Source organism: Phodopus roborovskii, unplaced genomic scaffold (genome assembly GCF_943737965.1).
Source record: "Phodopus roborovskii unplaced genomic scaffold, PHOROB, whole genome shotgun sequence".
In the NCBI taxonomy this organism is placed as follows: Eukaryota; Metazoa; Chordata; class Mammalia; order Rodentia; family Cricetidae; genus Phodopus; species Phodopus roborovskii.
The window spans coordinates 15,502,235-15,523,160 of record NW_026125397.1 but is presented as its reverse complement, the minus strand read 5'-3'; the positions used below and the strand labels follow the sequence as shown (position 1 = coordinate 15,523,160).

The window sequence follows — 20,926 nt, the reverse complement described above, 5'->3', positions numbered from 1 at the left end:
CAATCATACAGTCTGAAAAACAGTTGTTTCTCAGGGGCTGAAAGGAGATTCAAACCAAAAGTGAGGTGAGGTGAGGAGGAACCTAATGTCTCTTCATTTTTTAAGCACTGACATGTCTTTGGGGGTCGGGAGAGATTCTGGCTTAGGTAAGCATCATTTCGCCCGGGGGGCGGGGGGGGGGGCTGTTGAGTGTAGGAACACACAGCTGACCATCCCCACAGGCTTCCATGATCCTCTCATAGCTTACTGTCTGGAAAAAAACCTAGAAACACAAGGAGCCCACATCAAAAAAAAAAAAAAAAAAAAAAAAAAAAAAAAAACTGGGCAATTTTCTCTTAACTATTGTGAAGATGACCAGATATAACTAAATTTCCAAATACTATTATTTATTTTGGTTTTTTTTTTTTTTTGAGACAGAGCCTGTACTGGAACTAGCTCTGTTGGCTGGCCTGGAACTCACAGAGATCCACCTGCCTCTGCCTCCCAAGTGCTGGGATTAAAGGCGTGTGCCACCACTGCCCAGCGATACTTTTATAAATCTTAAGGGAAACTAAGCATAGTTTAACTGCTCATTTATACTCATACTGTGGAGAATAATCTAAGATTTGTTGCCACATAAATATTGTATTGTTCTCTGAAAATACCATTTTCCAGCAAGGTGTAAATTAAAATTTTAAATTCCTGATTTTAATTTTATAAAAAAAAATATGAAAACCACTAAGTATGGCTGATGAAATGAGGTCACTCCTTAATGACAAGTTGTAGGAAATCTAGCTCATAACAGCATCAGGGCAAAGCTATGGCTTCCAGAAACTAAAGCAGTGAATAACTGAAGTTAAGCTTGCTTGATAAGTTCCCTTAACACAAAGCTTCCTTAGGAATCACTCAATTTGTTTGGTGGATGCCTGGCGGGGGTTTTACTTAATGTCACTAATAAAAAGATACAGCAACATTAGATGTATGAAAGTGAAGACTGTTGAAACCAGGTAAATTGTAGCCCCAGAAAAGGCAGGGGGACCTCAGAGCTGCCCGCCACATCACAGTCCAGACCGTAAAAAAGGCTTCGGGATGTTTGACCATCGGTTCACTCAGAACTACAAGTCTCTTGGGGGGGGGGGGGCAATGGCCTTTTCCAATTATCATTATGTTTCCTGCACACACGGGTAGAAAGCTTCAGGAGCTACGGCTTCGGTTAAAGTAATTTTATGCAGGCAGATCCCATTAGAAGGCACCACACTCACCTTCTCCACTCACTGAATCCGGCTTGGACTTCATGGTTTTACAAAACTGTCTTCGGCAGTTTTCTATCCACTCTGTTTGTTTGTCAGACATTTTGAAGCATGATAAGAGCTTTCCGATATCACTGTCTAGTAAGAAAAATAACATGTCAGAATATTACAAACTAGATAGGGTCAAATATCCATAGTGAGGCGAACAGGGTTAACAATAACACTAATAACAAAATAGAGCAATGATAATTTCTTACAAGAAAATAACAGCACTCCACTCTGCATATTAGAGCCATAAAATAATTGAGGGTTAACTAAACACTAGTATACAACAATTGGCAATTATCAGAATGGTACTGCATGACTAATGGCAAACTACATGCAAAACACATCGCTAGACAGGGAACGTTTCTTGTGGAAGACAGGAAAAGAAGAGCCAGCAGCAGAGAACCTCATCAGATTTCCTGCAACAATGTGCAATTTCCAAACGATTATTTACATTTGAACTTCCCTACTTAATATTTGCAGACTTTGGTTGGTACTGGGTAACTGACCATGGAAAAGTGAGGCTACAGGAAAGAATAAACTATTGCCTTCCTGTACATGTACACACAGAGAGAGCAGTCCGGCTGAGGTGCAGAAGGTCCGTGATCTAAATTACAGTTTTAATTAGTCTTAGAAGCCTGACACACATCATCCATCATCCCACAGTTGTCACAGCTGGAATTGTGTTTGTACGCATAACCGAGGATGGATTAAGGGTATTGAAGTTACGAGGAAAGCTTTTCATGATCTCACCATGGCACAGACTTTGTATTCGGCATGTTCCTGCCCTAGACTCAAAGTACTGGGATTTTAGGTGCGTGCCACCATTCCCAGTTGCAAACAAGATTGACAACCTTAGAAAATCAAGATGATACACAAGTAACTCCCTGCCAAAAAGTACCCACTGCCATTTAAAAAATTAAAAAATCAAACTGAAATCATTATAAAATTAAAAATGTGGTCAACATCCAAAGAATATGAGAAAAGAACACTGTGATTTATAATTAGTAAATGAATCAATTAATGAAAAAAGGCTGCCTGAGATAAACATTAAGCACAACTGGAGATTTGGAGAAGCATAAAAAGGAAATGGTTAAGCAGTGTAGTTTATTATTAAATACTGACCTCCCACTCAGAAAAAAATAAAAGCAAATAATATTTGTATAACCACCTTTATAAATCTTGAGTCATTATAATGAGCCAAAGGAAATATGTACAGAGGATGTATCCTATACATTTGTATTTGTGTGAAACGCTAGCACTGGAAGAATGATCTCATAGCAAACGGGTTCTTGGGTGGATGCAGTTTTGTTCCCCAGGGTACATTTGGCAATAGGCATTTCAGCTGTCACAGCTGAGGAAGTGGAAGGAGAGATCTGCTGGCATCTGATGCGCGGAGGCTCAGAGATGCTGCTAAGATCCCTACATGCCAATACTGTGTCTATAAGTTGCTTTGTCATGGTGTTTTATCACAGCAATAGAAAACCTAATGAAAACAGCCACCACACTAGCTTAAGAGGTTGACAATTATGACACTTTTATAATTCTGGCTGATTTTTAGGTGCAATACAAGGGCCTGTATAAAAATGAATCATAAATAAGTATGTGTGTGTGTTTGTGTGTGTGTGTGTGTGGTCACACACACTGAGTATAATAATTTCATTACTGACTTACATCACCATTTTAATAGCAAACAATTCTATGTAGTTCTAATGATAACATATTTCTAGAAACTTAATATCATAGATTATCACTGTTATAATAATTTAGCCCTGATAAAGTTACCACAAAAACCTACCAATTTTCTTTATCTAAAAGTTAGTTTGGTGTATTTTAAACGATAGAGACAGACATGTCCCTCCTTCCAGTCATATTAACATGGCTATCATTTCGTATTACCCTTATTATACTAAACAAGAGAAAGCACTGAAAGAGTCTCCCAGAAGCACAGGGGATAAAGACTGACATTTACCCAACTCTAAGTCTGAAAGATATAAGTAACGTTTCCTCTTTCAACGTCATATAGTTATTGAAGCAGGTTTCATCACAACATTTTCACATATGTGTAAACATACTGTGGTGGTTTGAATAAGAATGCCCCCCCACAGGTTCATAGATTTGGATGGCCACCAAGGAGTGGCACTATTAGGAGATGAGGCCTTGTTACAGGAAGCGTGTCATTGGGGGAGGCTTTGAGGTTTGAGAAGCCAGGGTCAGTCTTTCTTTTTCCTGTTTCTGCCCACGCGGACGTAGAACTATGAGCTGCCTCTCCAGCACCATGCCTGCCTGTGTGCTGCCATGCTTCCTGCCACGGTGACAATGGACTCAACCTCAAAACAGCACTTTGGAGGTGGAAGCAGAAGAATCAGGAGTTCAAAGCCATCCTCAGCCACATAAGGAGATTTGAGCCAGTGAGAGCTACATGCAACCCTATCTCAAAAGAATTCTTTAGAAAAATAAATCCTTTACTCCCGTCATATACAATTCACAGTGTCTGCAGACTTACACTTTTCCTAATACTCTCGTCATAATGTGCCAAACAGATAACACACATGTAGCATGGCAGAAAACTCGTGTGTTCACCTAAGACATGATATGGCTCCTGCATACAGAAATGCATAGAAATTAAAGGTTCAAGAATTTATACTGAATTTATTCAGACCTCAAAACTTATATGCCAACAAGTTTGGCATGGAATTCACTTACGTTTTGTATTATGCACTCTGTCCTTAATCACACTTAATTTGTGAAATAAAATAAAATCATGATTGGCAAAACTAAGAGAGAATGCTATTTATAGTTATGGATTATAGCCTGGGCCATTTTCTCATATGGGAATATGGGAAAATATCAGAAGAATTTATCTGTGCTTTAATATTATCTGGCACATTGCACTGAAGAGTGATTATCAGTAAGGAACTTGTTCTTTATATAGTAGTATGAGAATGTTTTGCCAGGCAGAAAATCAATGTCCCATCAGATAAGTAGAAATATAACAGAAGAAGCAGTAAAATAGAATACTGATGCCATAAAAGGCTAAATTTGAAATAATTGTACAATGAAAGACTGTTCATTTTCTGAGTTTTTTCTAATTATGGAAAAATGGGATAAAGCACTCAAAAGGCATACCTTTATGTGTCAGTAAAAATGACAGTGACATTTTGTAGATGACAGAATAAGTGTAGCGAGTACCTAACTCAAGAAAGAGGTCTACAGACATCTACTGCAAGGAGCTTTCAACCACAAAGCTACATGGATTGTGGCTGTTTCGTCAAATCTGAGAGTTAGAATTTCTAAAGCCACATTAATTTATAAGTAATTTCCAGTGTCTAATGACAAAAGCCAGAAAGGCAGAATTTGATGATGTGAAAACAAGAGGAGGAACCAATATTGATTCCTCTAGTCACTGAGAATGTGTGTATTTATTGCATACTACCTGTTTTACTTAGATTTTTGATGCTGTGACAAAACATCAAAATGAATGCAGATTTTTTTTTTTTTTTTTTTTTTGGCTCACACATTCAGAGGCTTTAGTTCAACATTGCTAACTGTATCACTTTGAGGATCTGAATGGGTATGTCCATGAATATACTAAAAATCAATGGGCTGTCTTCTTTAAATGGGTACATTGTATGGTATATTAGTTGTATCTCCTTGTTTATGTCTGTGTGTCTGTCCTTTTCTCATCCCTTGCTGTCCCAGGCAGGACTGTCCCTGGAACCATCCTGGATGTGGTGCCACAACATCAAGATGTATGGAATATGAATATAATAGAGTTTTTTATGTTGGTCATATAAAGACAGTGTGTGTGTGTGTGTGTGTGTGTGTGTGTGTGTGTAGTCTCTGTGTGTGGCATATTTGTACGTGCCCAAGTGTCTGGGTGTGCTCAGCTGCGCAGATATGTGTGGCCAGAGGTTGGTGTTGACATGTCTTTTATTGTTTCTCCACTTTCTATTTAAGATGTGGTCTCTCACACAACCTAGACTTGCCATTTAGGCCAGATGGACTGGCTAGTGAATCCATGGGACCTGGCTGGCTGTTTCCTCCAGCATACGTGTGCCATTACACCCACTTGTATGTGGTGGCTAAGGATCTGAACTGAGGTCCTCAAGCTTGCTAGGCTCGGCATGTACTTTACTCACCAAGACCTCTCCCCAGCAGGGATAAGTCATTTTTAAAAATAATAAAAGATGCCAGATACAGAAAAACAGAATATGGAGCATTTCTTATTTTTCTGAGATATTTCTCTCTAATCCTTCAGTGTCTGGAATGTGCTACTCGATTCCTCAGACTACTTTTCAGTTTCAGCACATGAAGTCTATATTTCCCTCACCTCTTACAAAAGAAGAAGTCCCGTTTGTGTCCTGCAAAGTGGGCAATATAAATTACACTAGAATAGTTCAGGAATATTTCAAGTATTAATTACTGCTAACAATGCAGTGCAATGCTTGCATTTGATGCTCTGTGCTCATATACAAGTACGTGTATATAGAACATATATATGTGTGTGCACATACACATAGAAGTCATTCATCACCAAGGAACTAACAATGTTAGAGACAATGTAACCTAAGAGGAGATGCTAACTTTAGCAAGCAGGATAAATCTAGAAACTGGGAGATAAATGAGGATCATTTTATCATGTGCACATAACTGAAATGAATTTTTTTTTCAACAATGCAATAACATTCTAAAATTCTGTGTGCAAATGATGACTAACGTAACGCCTGTCAGAATCAATGGGTCATTCCTTCCGAATCAAAAAGCAAAGTGCAAAATAAAGACTCCTGCTATTAAAATAACATCCATGTCTTAAAGTATTATTGGCTTGAGCACATCATTGCACAGTTAATGTTTACTTAATTGTTTCAACTACACTAGTTCTGACTTTACCTTTTTGGACATGAACTTGGTTCCCTTTTTCTCATTAAGTTCACAAGACTACGATCACCATTCTCAAATCTGAGACAAAACTAGAAGTAATTTTAAGTTCCTCTGGCATTTTCTGTGACCCTCCCTCATCTACAATCATGGCACAGATATCAGGAGCATAAGAATGAGAGACATTATGAGGTCTGTACATCTTCGCAAAACCTCTTCCTAAAGTGTCTTCACAGGATCACTGTTTCTTACAGCGAGTTCAGGACCAGCTGTTCTGGAAGATACACCAGCTACCGTGGTTAAATTAGGACTACTGTCTGGTTCAAACATTTGTGGTTATTCACAACTGGAAACGCAATACAAACAAGTTCCGCTCATGTGGGAACGAGAGGCTAGCTAACTAATGCTAGAATTGTACCATACTTCCTAAAACAAAGCTATGCCAGGAGGGTTATGACAAGGGCAGGAGCCTTCTAAGCTATAAGAGAGAGGCGTGGCTTACAAGAGTAACCTGATCCAGGGAATGCTTCAAAAGCCTCCTCCTAGCTGTTGTGTGAGAACAGACTGAATGCAATCAGGCAAGGTGAGGCAAGACAGGTTTCATTTGAGATTTGTAAAGTCAAGAGGACTTGCTGTCAGATTACTTTCGGTGCTTAAAGGAGGGGGAAACGCCAAAATGGCCTCCAGGCGTACTGCCTCAAGAAATGGAGGCACAAAACTGCCATTTCGAAAATGGGGAAGAATACCAGAGCAATAGCTTTTGAAAGTGTCAGAAATTGATCGCAGTCATGTTAAGTCTGATGCGCTTACCAACCTTCCCAGACAGATGTCACAAAAACAGACACAGGAGCCCAGAACTGAAAGCACAGATAATCTCAAAGCTGGAGATGTCGATGTGACAGCCACTGGCATCCTGGGCAGGATTCTTAGTGGCGAGACAAAAACCTCACAACAGTAAAATGGCCAGTAAACGTGAAGGCCATTAAGGACTGAGCCCCATAGCACTCCAAAGTTTTAGAGGTGAGGAGATTTGAAAGATAAAATTAAAAAAAAAATACAAAGACCTATTTACCATAAATTCAAGAGGAAAACTGAACAAGTGAATTTTCCAGAAGACAAGTGGAAAATGTTTCCAAAGAAGAAGGGTGGGGGGAGTACAGGAGGAGCAGAAGGGGGACAGGGCTACCTGTGTCAAAGGCTGCCATTGCTAGGTCTAAATAGGAGGATTAAGACGAGGCTGGCATGTCTTCTGAGCTGAGTGCTGGCGGAAAGCCTAATGATTAGCTCGCAGGTGGGCTCAGCAGACAACAGCATGAGATACGGACATGGACATGCACGTGCGGAATTCTGCAATAAAATGAAGGGTGGGAATGGAATTGCGAATTTAAGAGCGGGAGAATCGGGGTTTGGGGGAAAGCTTAGTCAGTCAGGAGTGCAACCTGCAGAATCCACATTAAAAAAGGGAGCTGGGCACAGTGGCAAACTTGTAATTCCAGCAATCAGTGTAATGTACTTGGCAAGTTCCAGGCCTCACTGAGACCCTGACTGCTTACTCCTCCCATGCACACACACACACACAGACAGGGGCATACACAAGTTCCAGGCCTCACTGAGACCCTGACTGCTTACCCCTCCCATGCACACACGCACAGACAGACAGGGGCATACACAAGTTCCAGGCCTCACTGAGACCCTGACTGCTTACCCCTCCATGCACACACACACAGACAGGGGCATACACAAGAGCAGGAACACATGCCCGGGTGGCAGCACACGCCTTTAGTCCCAGCACTCAGGAGTCAGAAGCAGGCAGATCTCTGTGAGTTCAAGGACAGCCTGGTCTACAGAGTGAGTTCCAGAACAGCCAGGGCTGTTACACAGAGAAACCCTGTCTCAAAACAAACAAATAAACAACAACAAACAACAAAAGAACAGAAACAACACATCCACATACTAATTTAAATAAATAAGCAGTATCCTTTTGGCTTACGGGAAAGATGCAGTAGGGAGTTTAGGCTTTAAAAAAGATCCATGTTCTGCCACTGTGACAACATGGGTCAACCTCTAGGACTTTATGCTTAGTAAAGAAAGCCCGGCAAGGAAAGACAGCTACTGCCCGACCTCGTTCATTTGTAAAATTTAAAGATTCTGGACTCTTAGGAGCAAACTGGCAAATGATAGTTCTGGAAAGCTAAAAGACAAGCTCTGGAGATATTGGTCAAGGATGCAAAATTTCGGTTACAACAGGGAAGCTCAAGAGCTCTGTTTGTGACTTGAAAATCAGTAACAGCGTTGTGTCCCTGGAAACCATCACCACTGCAGCCAGGGAATGAGGTAAGGAATTCTCACCCTCCCTCCCACACTCCAATTCCAATCCCTCAGTCACACCCCCAGCTTGGTTGCAGAGCTTCAACTGCACTCTGTCCTTCCTCCCTGACTCCATTCCAAAGAGACTACACAGACCTTCCACAACTTTCCATTTGCCCTACAAAACTTTCTGCTCTCCTACAAATTTGTCTCACCTGCCCACACTCCAGGCAGCCCTCTCCCCGGAAACCTGCTGGCCATGCAGACCAGGGAATTAGGTTGTCAATCTTCACACGTCTACCTGACCTCAATTCCAATTTCCCTTTGTCACCCCCAGCCCTGTAGCAGACCACTGCAGTGTCCTGCCTTGCCTCTCTTCCTCCACTCCCTGTGGCCTCCACAGATGCTCCTGGACACCCAACTGATAGCTGGGAATCCAGCATGGGACTGGCTCAGACCCCCTGAATATGGGTCTAAGGGCAGTCTAAGGGACCTCAGACAGTGGAACCAGGATGTATTCCTGGTGCACAAAAGGACCTTGCGGGCACATCCCCCATGGAGGGATACCTTAACCTAGAGACAGGAGAGAAGTCCTAGTCCCTACTTCAAATGACTTGACAGATTTAGATGACCCTTCCTGGATGGCATCACCCTACATATGGAGTGGGGGTGGGTGGGAGGGTGGTTACGGTGCATGTGAGGGGAGAGAGAGGGAAAGAGGGAGGGAGGGAGGGAAGAAGGGGGGGAGAGGGAACTGGGATCAACATGTTAAAAAAAAAAAAAAACAAAAAAAACACTGGCCATTATAGGAGAATACTGATAAAGGCTGAAGGGTGAATTCCATGCAACTAAGCTATGGATGTTGAAGGCTATCATAGGGTCCTCCAGAAAAACAGAATATATTCATCCACACATATGTGTATTTATCTTTCCTTGCCTGGCTTATTTTACTCAACATAGTGCACGCGCACACACACACACACACACACACACACACGCACGCACGCACGCACGCACGCACGCACATGGTATAAGAACAGGCTCAGGAAATTACCGATGCATTGTAGGTTCACGGAATGTACATATAAAGAGAAAAACTGGAGAACTTTAAGGAGCGCTCTCACGGAAGGGAAGCAAGGCAGTTCACTGAGTCCCGACTGCAGGCCTGAACAGGCTTATGGGCAGTGAAAGCAGCTGGTATGTGTTAGGCCCACAAGAATGTTCTTCACCATTCCTACTCCCAGCAAAGGGAGAAGCTGGTGATTATCCACGGAAGGATGGCAAATAGGAAGGCTCATGCAGAAAAGACTTTCGAGAACACTCATCTAAGAGAACAGGAGAATAAACTGACCCTGAAACTCCCTACCACTGACTGGCATCTTCTGGACACAACAGGAATCCATTATTGCTCTTTTATAAATCACTTCTGAACACAGTAAAAATACACTTCCATGAGGACTGACTCCTAGGTATTGATGGAACATTTTCACCCTTGAGAAATCTCCATTTAGAACTTATTTTTTTTTTTAATTTTCATTTCCCTTGTTCAATTTCTCAAAGTATGTTGAGGAAACAAATTAATGAAGGTTAATGAAGGTGGAAGTCAGCCAATAAAATTCACAATGGATCTGTTATTCAGAAACATAGTAAAGAAATGTTTTTCTCCAAACAAAACTTAGGAGAAACACCATTGTAATGTGTCAAGGAAGACTAACCAAGAAAAGGGTTGAGGTGCTGAAGAAAAAAAACAGACCTTGATACGTTATTTATAATTGATGTGTTACTTATAATTCCCAGGGAAGGTCCCTGTACCCAGTACTCATGAAACATGCATTAGGGAAACAAGCACGCAGGTTAACAAATGTTGAGATCTAAAGGATGAAAAGGATGAAAGACACATTATCAACAGTCTGACAGAGAGACTCGGACCAGATTAGGAAGATGGGAGCAAACACTAGAAAGTGGCCTGGGTTCACTGAAGGGTGGGACTGAGTACGATAACATCCAAAGGGCACCATTACAAGAAGCTCTTCCTGAAAAATGTGTAATGGCACCCCCAAGTCTCTGAAAAGGTAACAGATTTTGCCATGCAAGAGAGAAACCCAAAGCCACAATTTTAAAGAGCATTAAGCGAATGTGAAATAAATCTGTTACAGATGATTTCCTTTGGATGAGAGTTTGATGGCATTATAAAGGGCAGGACGTTGATGAAAGAACTGGCTTCTAACCCTGATGACCAGTTTGATCGTGGGCCCTCATCATTCACGTAGGAAGTCCTTGGCCTAGGAGCCCTTAGCATAAGCCCTGGCAGTGCGGGATGCCATCCCACCTCGAACCTGGCCCCTACGTGTGAGCCTCACCTTCTCACGCCGTTGCTTTCTCCTTCAAAATTCACACACAGTTCAAAACGCGCAGCTCCCCGAATTAGAATTTGTTTCTTTCAGTTTTCCTGATGGCTCCTCTTCTCAAAATATTCAGTTTCTTAGAAAGTGAATACTAACACTATGTTCTTTTTTACACATTTGTTAAGGTAGTTTGATTGTACCCTATCTTAGCAAGCTAATTTGCCTATTTTGCTCATGTTACACTGAATAGCTATGCAACTACCCATTCACGATGATTCCTCCAAAGGTGGATAAAATACTTCCCGGTATAATTCAAATCTTAAGTAAACAGAGATTATGTAGATACAGCAGTCATTTAAAAAACCCTCTAGTGAATAAGTGTGAACCACCATGTGGGAAAATCTTAAGTACACAGAGATTATGTAGATACAGCAGTCATTTAAAAAACCCTCTAGTGAATAAGTGTGAACCACCATGTGGGTGCTGGATAGAGAACCAGGGTCCTCTGCAAGAGCAACAGTGCTGTTAACTTCTGTGCTATCTACTAACTCAGGCTTTAACCCAAACACCTATTGCTAATGAACACACTTGCTACGCCTTTGCTGTAAGTAATACTTGTTTGGCACCGTACAATACTAATTAAACAACAGGAGAGAAACGTAAAACCTAAGGGGCAGCAATGAACTCCTGCACACATTCTGAGGGAAATGAACATTATACATCCTTAAGGTTTCTTTCTCAAATTATAACATGAGCATTGGAATGTCATTTGGTAGGAAAGATTTACCTTGCTTTACATCAGCACTTTGCGGAACTTCTGACAGGTAGCAGGGTGGCAATGGGAACGAGGAAAACATTGGCCAAGGATACGGGTCATCGCCCTAAAGCACAGAGCACAGGGACCTTTATGAGGTGGGTTAGGATAATGAACTTCACACTTTCGAGAATATCAGTCATCTAGATTGATGAAATTGTTGTTCAATTATTTGCAACCATAATCCACTATTCCAAAAGGCAATAAGGAAAATATAATAGAAGTTTTAAATAAGTTGGACTATGACAGCTTACTCTCGTGATTTGAACTGATAGTGATAGGTTTGTTTTCTTCACGAAAGGAAAAACACGGTCTTCAAAAGGCCCTGTATTCCCTCCCCCCCAAAACTATTTTTCTTTTGCCAATCATTCCTAGGTCATCTTTTCCAGGGTGAAAGTCACAAAAAGGAAGCTCTTAACAACCACCCTCCGTAAGGACCACACACACTCCATACTGCAAAACATGTATAAATACAACAGTTAGGGAGAATGAAAGAGAAAGACTTCAGAACTCAAATACCCAAGGACACTCAGAAGGATGACAAGAATGTAATAAAACAACAATCTACGACTTTTGGACACTCACCAGCAGCAACTCATGAGCTCTTGGAGACACTACTATTTTATTGTGATTGTGTTTTCCTGTTTCGTGAAGTTTGTCGAGCAACAAAAATTGAACCCTAGTATGCAGAAACTTGGAAATGCTGTTTAATGGCACTTCGGTTGGATACTTCACTTTAAAATACGTCAAAATAGTGCACTCACCTTCTCAAGCATCCTTGGAGGCAAAATCCGCTCCAAGGGCCCACCAATGAGATTAATCCTTACAAGAACATGATTTCTCTCTACCGATAGGCCATCAATTATAAAGTCCCTAAAAGAGAATACACATCATTTTTGCTGTCTCCTTAACTGAATATGGTCTGATTTTTAAATCACGTCATTAGATTTCAAAGAAGGAAAGAAAAAAGAAAAGAAACAGAAATAAAAGGTATCTGCTAAACACATCGGTCATCAGAATATTTATAATATAGAAGGCTACATTCATTTTTTATATCATTACTTCATTGCTGTCAAAAAGCACTAAGACAAAGAATATTTCCTTGATGAATGATCCTGTACTTACAGAGATGAGACAGGACTGTGTTTTATTTGTGAAGTAACTTAACCATCTTTAAGAAAACTACTCCTGGGGTGAAGAGGTGGCTTAGTAACTGAAGGCTAGGTTCACAACCAAGGTCCACGTTCCAGAGTCAGTGCCCAAGTCAACAGCACACAAGCTGCCGATGAGCAGTTTCTGACGCTGCTAATGTTTCCCTTCTATATATCAAACCTCAACATCAAATGAAATATCCTAGAATCGTCCATGGCCTAGAGGGGAAGGAGATGCATGACTATGTTCTGAATTAGACACAAGAGCAATGACAGCTGTTGAATGTGGATTCTATAAATGTCAGCCAAATTGAGGTAATGGCAAGTGTGATTTATTTGTAGGAAATAAAAATGAGCATAACCTCACTTGGCAAATAATCAGAATGCACGATTGTAAGCTAACTAGGAAACTGGGGACAGAATGGCTCCAAGAGGGATGGATGAAAAACCAAGCATTTTACTCAAGGGATCATTGTACAAAGTGACGTAAGTATAAAAGCGGTCTGACTTCACGAAGACTAAAGAAAACACTGAGACAAAAGGCACCAGTGTTAAATGTGGCACTCTCCAAAACTATGTATCATTGTCTTCCTGTGACACTTACGCTTAAATAGCTTTTTACTCTGTCATTTAAATGTAGTAATTCAGACATAAAAGTTATACAGAAAAATAGCTACAAATCATCTACAGGCAACCTGCTAATTGTATCATTCTAATGCCACCTTTTGTTTTATTTTGTTTTGGTTCCTGACCTGTGGTTCTCGGCTGTCTCAAAGGTATTTTCTTCCTGAGCGTGCAGTAACATGTTGGATATTTGATACTGAGCCTCCAATAAGAGAAGAGCATCCAGGTCACAGCATACCACACTCAATAACCTACAAGAAGAAAACTAACAATCATGTAAAGTACAGGGGACGATCTTAAATTTTAAAGTCATATTTGAGCCTTGTAAAAATGTCTACACAGTTATTTCCAGTTAGTTTTCGTTTTCAGACAGTCTCACTCCACAGCCCAGGTCAGCCTGGGACTCACTCTGAAACATCAGCTTTGCCGCAATTCTCCTGCTTCAGCTTTGCAAGTGCTGTATTACAGGCAGGAGCTCCCACACTGAGCTCTCAGATTTATTTGTAAATATTTAGAGATGTAATCTCTGCTTCTGAAGTTATCCTTAATTTCTAATCCAGACTTTTCAAACTTTAGCATCATGAATACGACAAGAACATTCTACTTGGCCAGGCTCATGGTGGACACCTGTAATCATACCACTCGCGAGGCTGAGATGGCAAAGGCCAGTTTGGAGTACAGAGGATCCTGTCTCCAAAACAAAAAACAGCAATACCAACAAACACAGTTCATTCTTCCCAACCGTTACCTGAAGATTCATCAGGGAATATTAACAAATCCACTCAAACTACAAATTGCTATAAAGCTTCATTTAATAATTAATTACAGATGAAATGATGAAACAGTAATTTTGCGTCTAATCCAAGACACGTTCACTAGATGAAATGGCAGTGCTAAAGTAGCAGTACCAAACTTGATATTCTGGAAATGAAAAGCTTAGGATACAAAATGAAGACTTCAGAAATCAGTGCCTCACTCAACCCCCATCGGAGAAGTTTGCTCTTTCGGTAGATGGGGATTAACACAGAGACCCACGACAGGACCACACACAGCAAATAAGAGGCTTTGGAGTGCTCAGTTCTAAATGGATGTCTCCATCTAAGCCTTCCCTTCAAGGCTCAGAGGTGTATGGAAGCAGGAGGCGGAAATACAGTAAAAGCCAGTGGTGATGGCTAACTCCAGACACCACAGGACTGATGACAAACATGTGAACTCACAGTGATCGTGGCAGCCTGTACAAAGCCCACACAGGTTCAAGGAGACAGGATCCCAGCACTACAGGGGAGAAGTAGACATGGACCCCATCCCAACAGAGTTACATGCAATTGATACCCACTGTTTTCTCTGATGACAGGTCAATGGGTATATCAACCACACTTCCAGGCAGGCCTCATGCTCAGGAATAGTTGGCCAACTCAAAATGCAAAATGGACCCTATGTTTTGTTGTATGCTTTTCTGTTTATTTGTTTTGGGGTAGGAGTTGGGGTTTTTTGTTTTGGTTTGGTTTTTTGTTTGTTTTGTCTTATTGGTTGTTTTTAGTTTATCTGTTTTGGATCTTTGGATTTTTATTTTCATTTACTTATTTATTTATCTGAAAAGAGAAGAAGGAGATAAAACTTGAAAACATGATATTGGTTGTGTAGAGATGTGGGGGACAGCTTAGGCCACGGAGATACCCAAAGGTTCCCAAAGCAATACAGAATATTGATGTATTATGACTGGGATGGGGAGGGTCACTACACTATCACTACCTTGTCATACCTGTTCAAAACACACACAAATACAGACTTTTATCAAAAATAGACATTTGATGTATTGTCTTGAGCCTGGCTACAACTATTCAAAAGATATAAAACCAAAGCAAGATCCAACCCAACAGTTTAGAAAAATGCTCCACCCAACTTACAGAAATCAAGAGGTGAACTACTGCTACTGTTCAGATTCAATGCAGAGGAAGCAAAGGGAAAATTAGACATCTAATTAAAAACTGAGATGCTCAAAATCACACAAAAGACAGTTTGAAACAAAAAAGCAAGTTGAAGATCAGCCAACGGAAGTTAGAAAAAATAGTACATAAAGGGGTTAAAGAGGCGTGCGGTGGGGGAAAGGCTCTTCTCATGAGGACTTAAGTTGAATATCTAGAGTCTACATAAAAAACAAAAAACCCAGACAGCTCAGTGTGCTTGTGCCTACAACACAGTAGGGCCTGGAGAGAGAAAACCAGAATGGCATTCCTGTAAAAACCTTGAGAAGAGCTTCATTAGGAGAGACAGCATAGAAGGAGAGCTGGCATCTTCCAACATGACGCTCCTGAAGAAGAGAGAGAACCTTCAGTGAACTCCCCCAACCCTTTTGACTTCTATAGGTTTTCATATGATGGCGGTACGTTCTCTATCATGTGATTTGATCTGTCACAGTATTTGTGCCAAGAGGCCAGCTACAGGGTAAGACCATAAATTTTTTCTTACACATGCAGGGGTTGGGCGAGGCTGGGTTTGTGTTCCCATTCCATCCATATGCACTAACTTTCCCAGCAAAGGCCTGTCAGCTGCAGAGGGGTGTGGCTGAGAGGCAGGTAGAAGAGGTTCTATAATCTAATATGGGAACTCCTACTGGGCTGAAGATGTGGTGTAAAAGGGGAGAATCAAGAATGATGGACGATGCTTAGGTCAAACAAGCAACAGGACCTTGTCACCAACAAATACACACATACACACACACACCAAAATAAAAAAGATGTAGGTAGAAACTAGGCAATCTTTGTCTTCTTCCAGCCACTAAATCACTGACTTGATGATGAAAATGACAACCAATGGCTCTCTAAATTAACATATCAAAGGAGAAGGGTCTTGGTGTGATTCATGTGAATTGGAACAACTCTATTTGCAAACAAATTCATACCTCATTTGACGATGAAGAATTAAGAACAACTGATGATGTAAGATTTTGAAACTCATGCAGACACCAGAAGAGGTTCAAAGTTTAAAAAAATTAATTACATAATAAATCAAAAGAAAGTCATACTCAACCCAATACAGTTCATTATGGGGATAAAATGGCAAGTGTATTAGTAGAGTCTGTCTTAATATAATTCATGACATGAATACATAACCTAGCAAAATCATGTCATCATTTGATAAACTTCCCTTTAGGCTCACAAGAAGATAAAAGAGTCCACCCTCTCCTATGTTTAAGCAAAGGGGGACTTTAATCTCTTTAAAGTTCTAAGAATTTACAAACAAGGATATTTTGCTGTGAAACACGGATGAGGTAATACTGGTGGCCTAAGAAGGGCTCTAGCGCAGGCTCTGCTAAGCCAGACTACCCTAGGTTCTGGCAAGATTTTTTTCAGCCTTCTGCCAAGTGCAGCTAATGGTGGATAGGAAAGTCTTGGGAAAGCCAAATAGGTGTGAATAATCCCCACCATTTCCACTTAACACTAAAAAGTAGGAACGTGCATTCACAAGACAAAAAATAAGGTTACAGGCAAATAAACTGAAGTCAGCCCACAGGGGCTCCTACCCTTCCGCCTGCAGTAAGGAACCCACAGCTGGCTTCTCAAAAGAAAGATCGAAGGCCATGCCTGCTGCACCTGCGGTGCTGAATTTTACTAATTCTATCTGACAGATAAATACCTAGCGAAGGGACACAGGACAGCTATGACGACCCAAGGACAAAATCGTAAGCTCCCTACAACATGAGGGTCCTATTGTTTCTATAACTTATTTACTCAACTTCTAAGTATGAATTTTATAGATTACAAGTTCATGTCCAAGTATCATGTAAAATAATGGTATGTTCTCGCTATTCATATACATATGAATAGTTTCAATTTTATAGTGGTGAGTGGCTTTCAGTGTGTGTTATCTTCCAGAACAAACAGGCAGACCGACATCATCAGATGTTGCATTTGCTTATGACGACTTGGCAAATGAAACACAGAGATTAATAATAATGTTTTAAATTCCCGACAAGAACAATAGGCAATTACTGTTATTTAGAAAAGAGGTAAGCATTCTTATGTGATTATAAGGGTGCTTTCACATTCTGGCTGCTGCCAGCATATCACTCATCATTTCCAAAATTGGTTTGTTTCACAGACTACAGCCTGGTGGGTTACAGAGACTGAAATGTCTTGAAAGAAGATAGGAGAGTCAAGCCACAAAAGCCACAAACAGATACATCTAGAACAGTCGAGTACGACAGTGGCTGCTACAACAGAGTGGGAGAAATGGATTTCTGTGGGGTATCAACTGAAGTGATGTGAACAGAACCTTGGTATGGGAACAAGTCAGCAAAGAACAAAGGATGGGCAAGCCACAGAGCTACGAGGGAAAAGTGTCCAAGTCAAAGAGCAAATGGCCTGAGCTAAGAGCCTATGAGGGGAACATTTCTAGCACAACGGAACAACAGTAAAGGGGCCAAAATAGGCAAAGGGTGGAACTAAAAAGGTAAGGTTGAGACGAGGCCAAAGGGATGTTAGGGGCCCAGATATCCAGATAGCATCAGTAATCATGATGGTTCCAGACTTGTCTATTGTAACCCATGTGTGAAATCCTTAAAAAAAAAAATAAAAATGTAACCAATAACCAGGCTTCTAAATATCCCTAACACAAATAAATGACACACGGTTCAAGTGGGGTGCAGCAATTGCCCTGATCTGACATTATACGCTGTATAATGTATTAAAATGCACACATTACCCCATAAATGTGTATGTGTAAAATGTAGAATAGATGACAAGTATAAATATGCATTAATAACATGAGTTATCTGCAAAAATTAACATAAGAAACTGCAACTCTAAGGTACAGATAACTCTGGTTGCTATTACAGGATACTCTAAAATTAGGCAGGAGCAGATGTGTAGAAATTACTAATGATTGTATTATATTTAGATAAGACGGTGGTTTAAAGTAGGATACTAGAAGGGTATCCTTCTTTTTAACTTAAAGAAAGAGTATCCCTGTGGAAGACATACACAGGTCTCACAGATCCCATGCTGCTCTTCGGTTGAGAGCAGACATCACCTGTAATCTCCCTCTAACCAGCTGAGTATGTTAGAGAGTGTTGGCCAGATGTTCTGACTAGTATGTTGAGATGCAGTGTTACATGGCTTAGGACCTGTCCCCTGGACATGCTACCTGCCCATTGGTCATGAAATAACTGCCTTCCTTGGTTGTTAGATCAATTGTTGGGTATCGTAGTGCCTGGGCTGAAACAACACTTACAGAGTAGCTTAACTCTATTCACTCAGCACATTTCATCTCAGCTGATAGGTATGGCATCTATTCTAACATTATTACAAGGAGGATAGTCAGAGAGGCACAAAGGAGTAAGATAATATTCAAATAAGTTTTTGAGTATGTAAGTAATACTATAATCTAATTACTGTTAGTCTATTATATTAATTTAGAAATAAACTATTTATTATAGCATAGAAAAAGTATAGTATATATAAGCTTCAGTATTGTGCAAAACTTGAGGTTTTCACTGCACATCCTGGCATGTAGCCTCCAAGGTAAGAGGGAGGGAATCACAGGAGAAACCCCAAGGTCAATACATCAGCAACTAAAAGTAGGATCCTGCCATTCAGGTGATAAGAAGAAAGTAACTACAGGGAAAAATTTACACACACACCCATGTGTGTGAGTACTTATATGTACATATATGAGAATTATGTAGGGAAGCCAGTAGGATAATACTTTGAAATTCCAATACATTTACTTATACTAACAATGGTCTATTAAACATTGCCATGAAAAAAGAAAGCTTTCTAATAATAGCAAAGCATTTAACATCTTCTGAAATATGAAAAGCATAGGATTTATATGAAGACAGCTATTAGAATAAGACTGAAGAATGTAAGTATTAGAGTAAGTGGACACAGATCCTACCTACATGCTAAATTTAGCAAAAAATGTAAATTCAATTTAAATATAATCAAAACTACTTTCACTATAGTAAAAGTTAATCAAGATAACTGAAAAGAATTAATCAAACAATTTACATATTTTTATAACTCAATAGATAATCCTCCCTATCAAGTGCTTACTACTTTCCAATATTGGGAGAGGTGTTAACACACTTCACTTAGCAGTTAACTCCACAAATGCAGTCACTGTCAACATGTCACCATCAGGAAGCAGGAGCAAGGAGGTTAAAGACCCAGCCTCTTTTGCAATCTGTCACTGGGGGACACAGCCACACACTGTCATATATATGCTACAGAAAACACTGTAGGATGAAAAAAAGTCCCCCAAAGCTGTAGATCTTCTATGGGGAAAAGTATAAAACTTTAATGAGCATAATTTAACAATGCCTAATTAAATGCAGATATATAGTATGTTTATAGATAAGAAAATTTGGTATTATAAAGATGCAAATTCATTCCCTCAATGATAATCATCATACCAGTAGGGAGGTTAGTATGATGAGCTGATTTTAAATTTTATGTGGCAAGAGAAGATCAGAAAGTAAGCAGGATATTTTTTGAATGAACAAAGGTATTTCTTTATTACTACTTGTAACTCAGTACAGAGTACAACTAAAACAACTTGATACTTATACAAAAATAAAGAAGAATGTCATTAAATAAAATGGGAAGTTTTAAAAGACCTTTGACTTGTCTGAGAATTATGTGACCACAGAGAGAGACAGACAAACAGACAGAAAAAACACACATGCAAACATACATATGTAATTAATGTTCTACATGTTGTATGAATTGTTAACAACAGCCAAAATAGGAAAATCCTTAAATAAACTTTTAATGGCACAATATATAGCCAAGACATGGCATACTTATATAATGGAATAGTATATGATAATTAAATTAAACTATAAACACATGTAATGTTAATTTTAATAACATAATGCTACATAGAAAAAGCCAGAGATGACAGGATATATAGTCTATGCTATATTATTATAAAGTCCACAAAGCAACAAATTAAAATGTTGTTTAGGAATGCATGTCTAGACAATAAAATATTAAAAAAATATTTAAGTACTATTAAAAAATCAAAATAATAGAACCACTGGAGGAAAATAAGTAGCCATGAAAAAACAAAGTCTAACAGCAAATCTTACTTGATTAGTATTGCATGGGTAAGTTGTCTATAAAAATTTATTAAACTGCATGTTTAAATTTTATTTAATAATTATGTTTTAATATTTCATTAAAAACAAGTGTTATGCTACAGTGGCTAATGAGGAAGAATATATCATTACAGCCATAAGAAGTATAAATGCATATGTGACTTGTAAACAGATGCTGAACACTAATAGGAGAGTACATTTTAATGATGATGCATACAGATTCTTGCCAGACCTGATATCAGCTAATGCCATTTGCTTCTTAATTATGCATTCATCTAATATAACAAATCTTAATGGATCACTAATTATACCAGCATATTTGTATAAAACAGCAGATAGACTAAACACAGAAGGAAATAGCACTTGAGTAAAATAATATTATTTTTGTCAATGTGATATTAAATGTAAGTTAATAGGGTAAATAAAAG

At 39.6% G+C, this 20,926-nt stretch overlaps 1 protein-coding gene across 1 annotated transcript in view; it reads right to left on the bottom strand.

Annotated features, from left to right (window-relative positions):
* Tbc1d32 (TBC1 domain family member 32) overlaps positions 1–20,926 on the bottom strand; it is a 165,993-nt gene that overhangs the window by 47,071 nt on the left and 97,996 nt on the right. Inside the window, exons 23-26 of the mRNA XM_051175508.1 lie at positions 13,525–13,647; positions 12,386–12,494; positions 11,595–11,688; positions 1,242–1,367 (exon numbers count right to left, since the gene is read on the bottom strand). Of these exons, the coding sequence (XP_051031465.1) occupies positions 1,242–1,367; positions 11,595–11,688; positions 12,386–12,494; positions 13,525–13,647 (452 nt within the window). The remainder of the gene's footprint in view (positions 1–1,241; positions 1,368–11,594; positions 11,689–12,385; positions 12,495–13,524; positions 13,648–20,926) is intronic.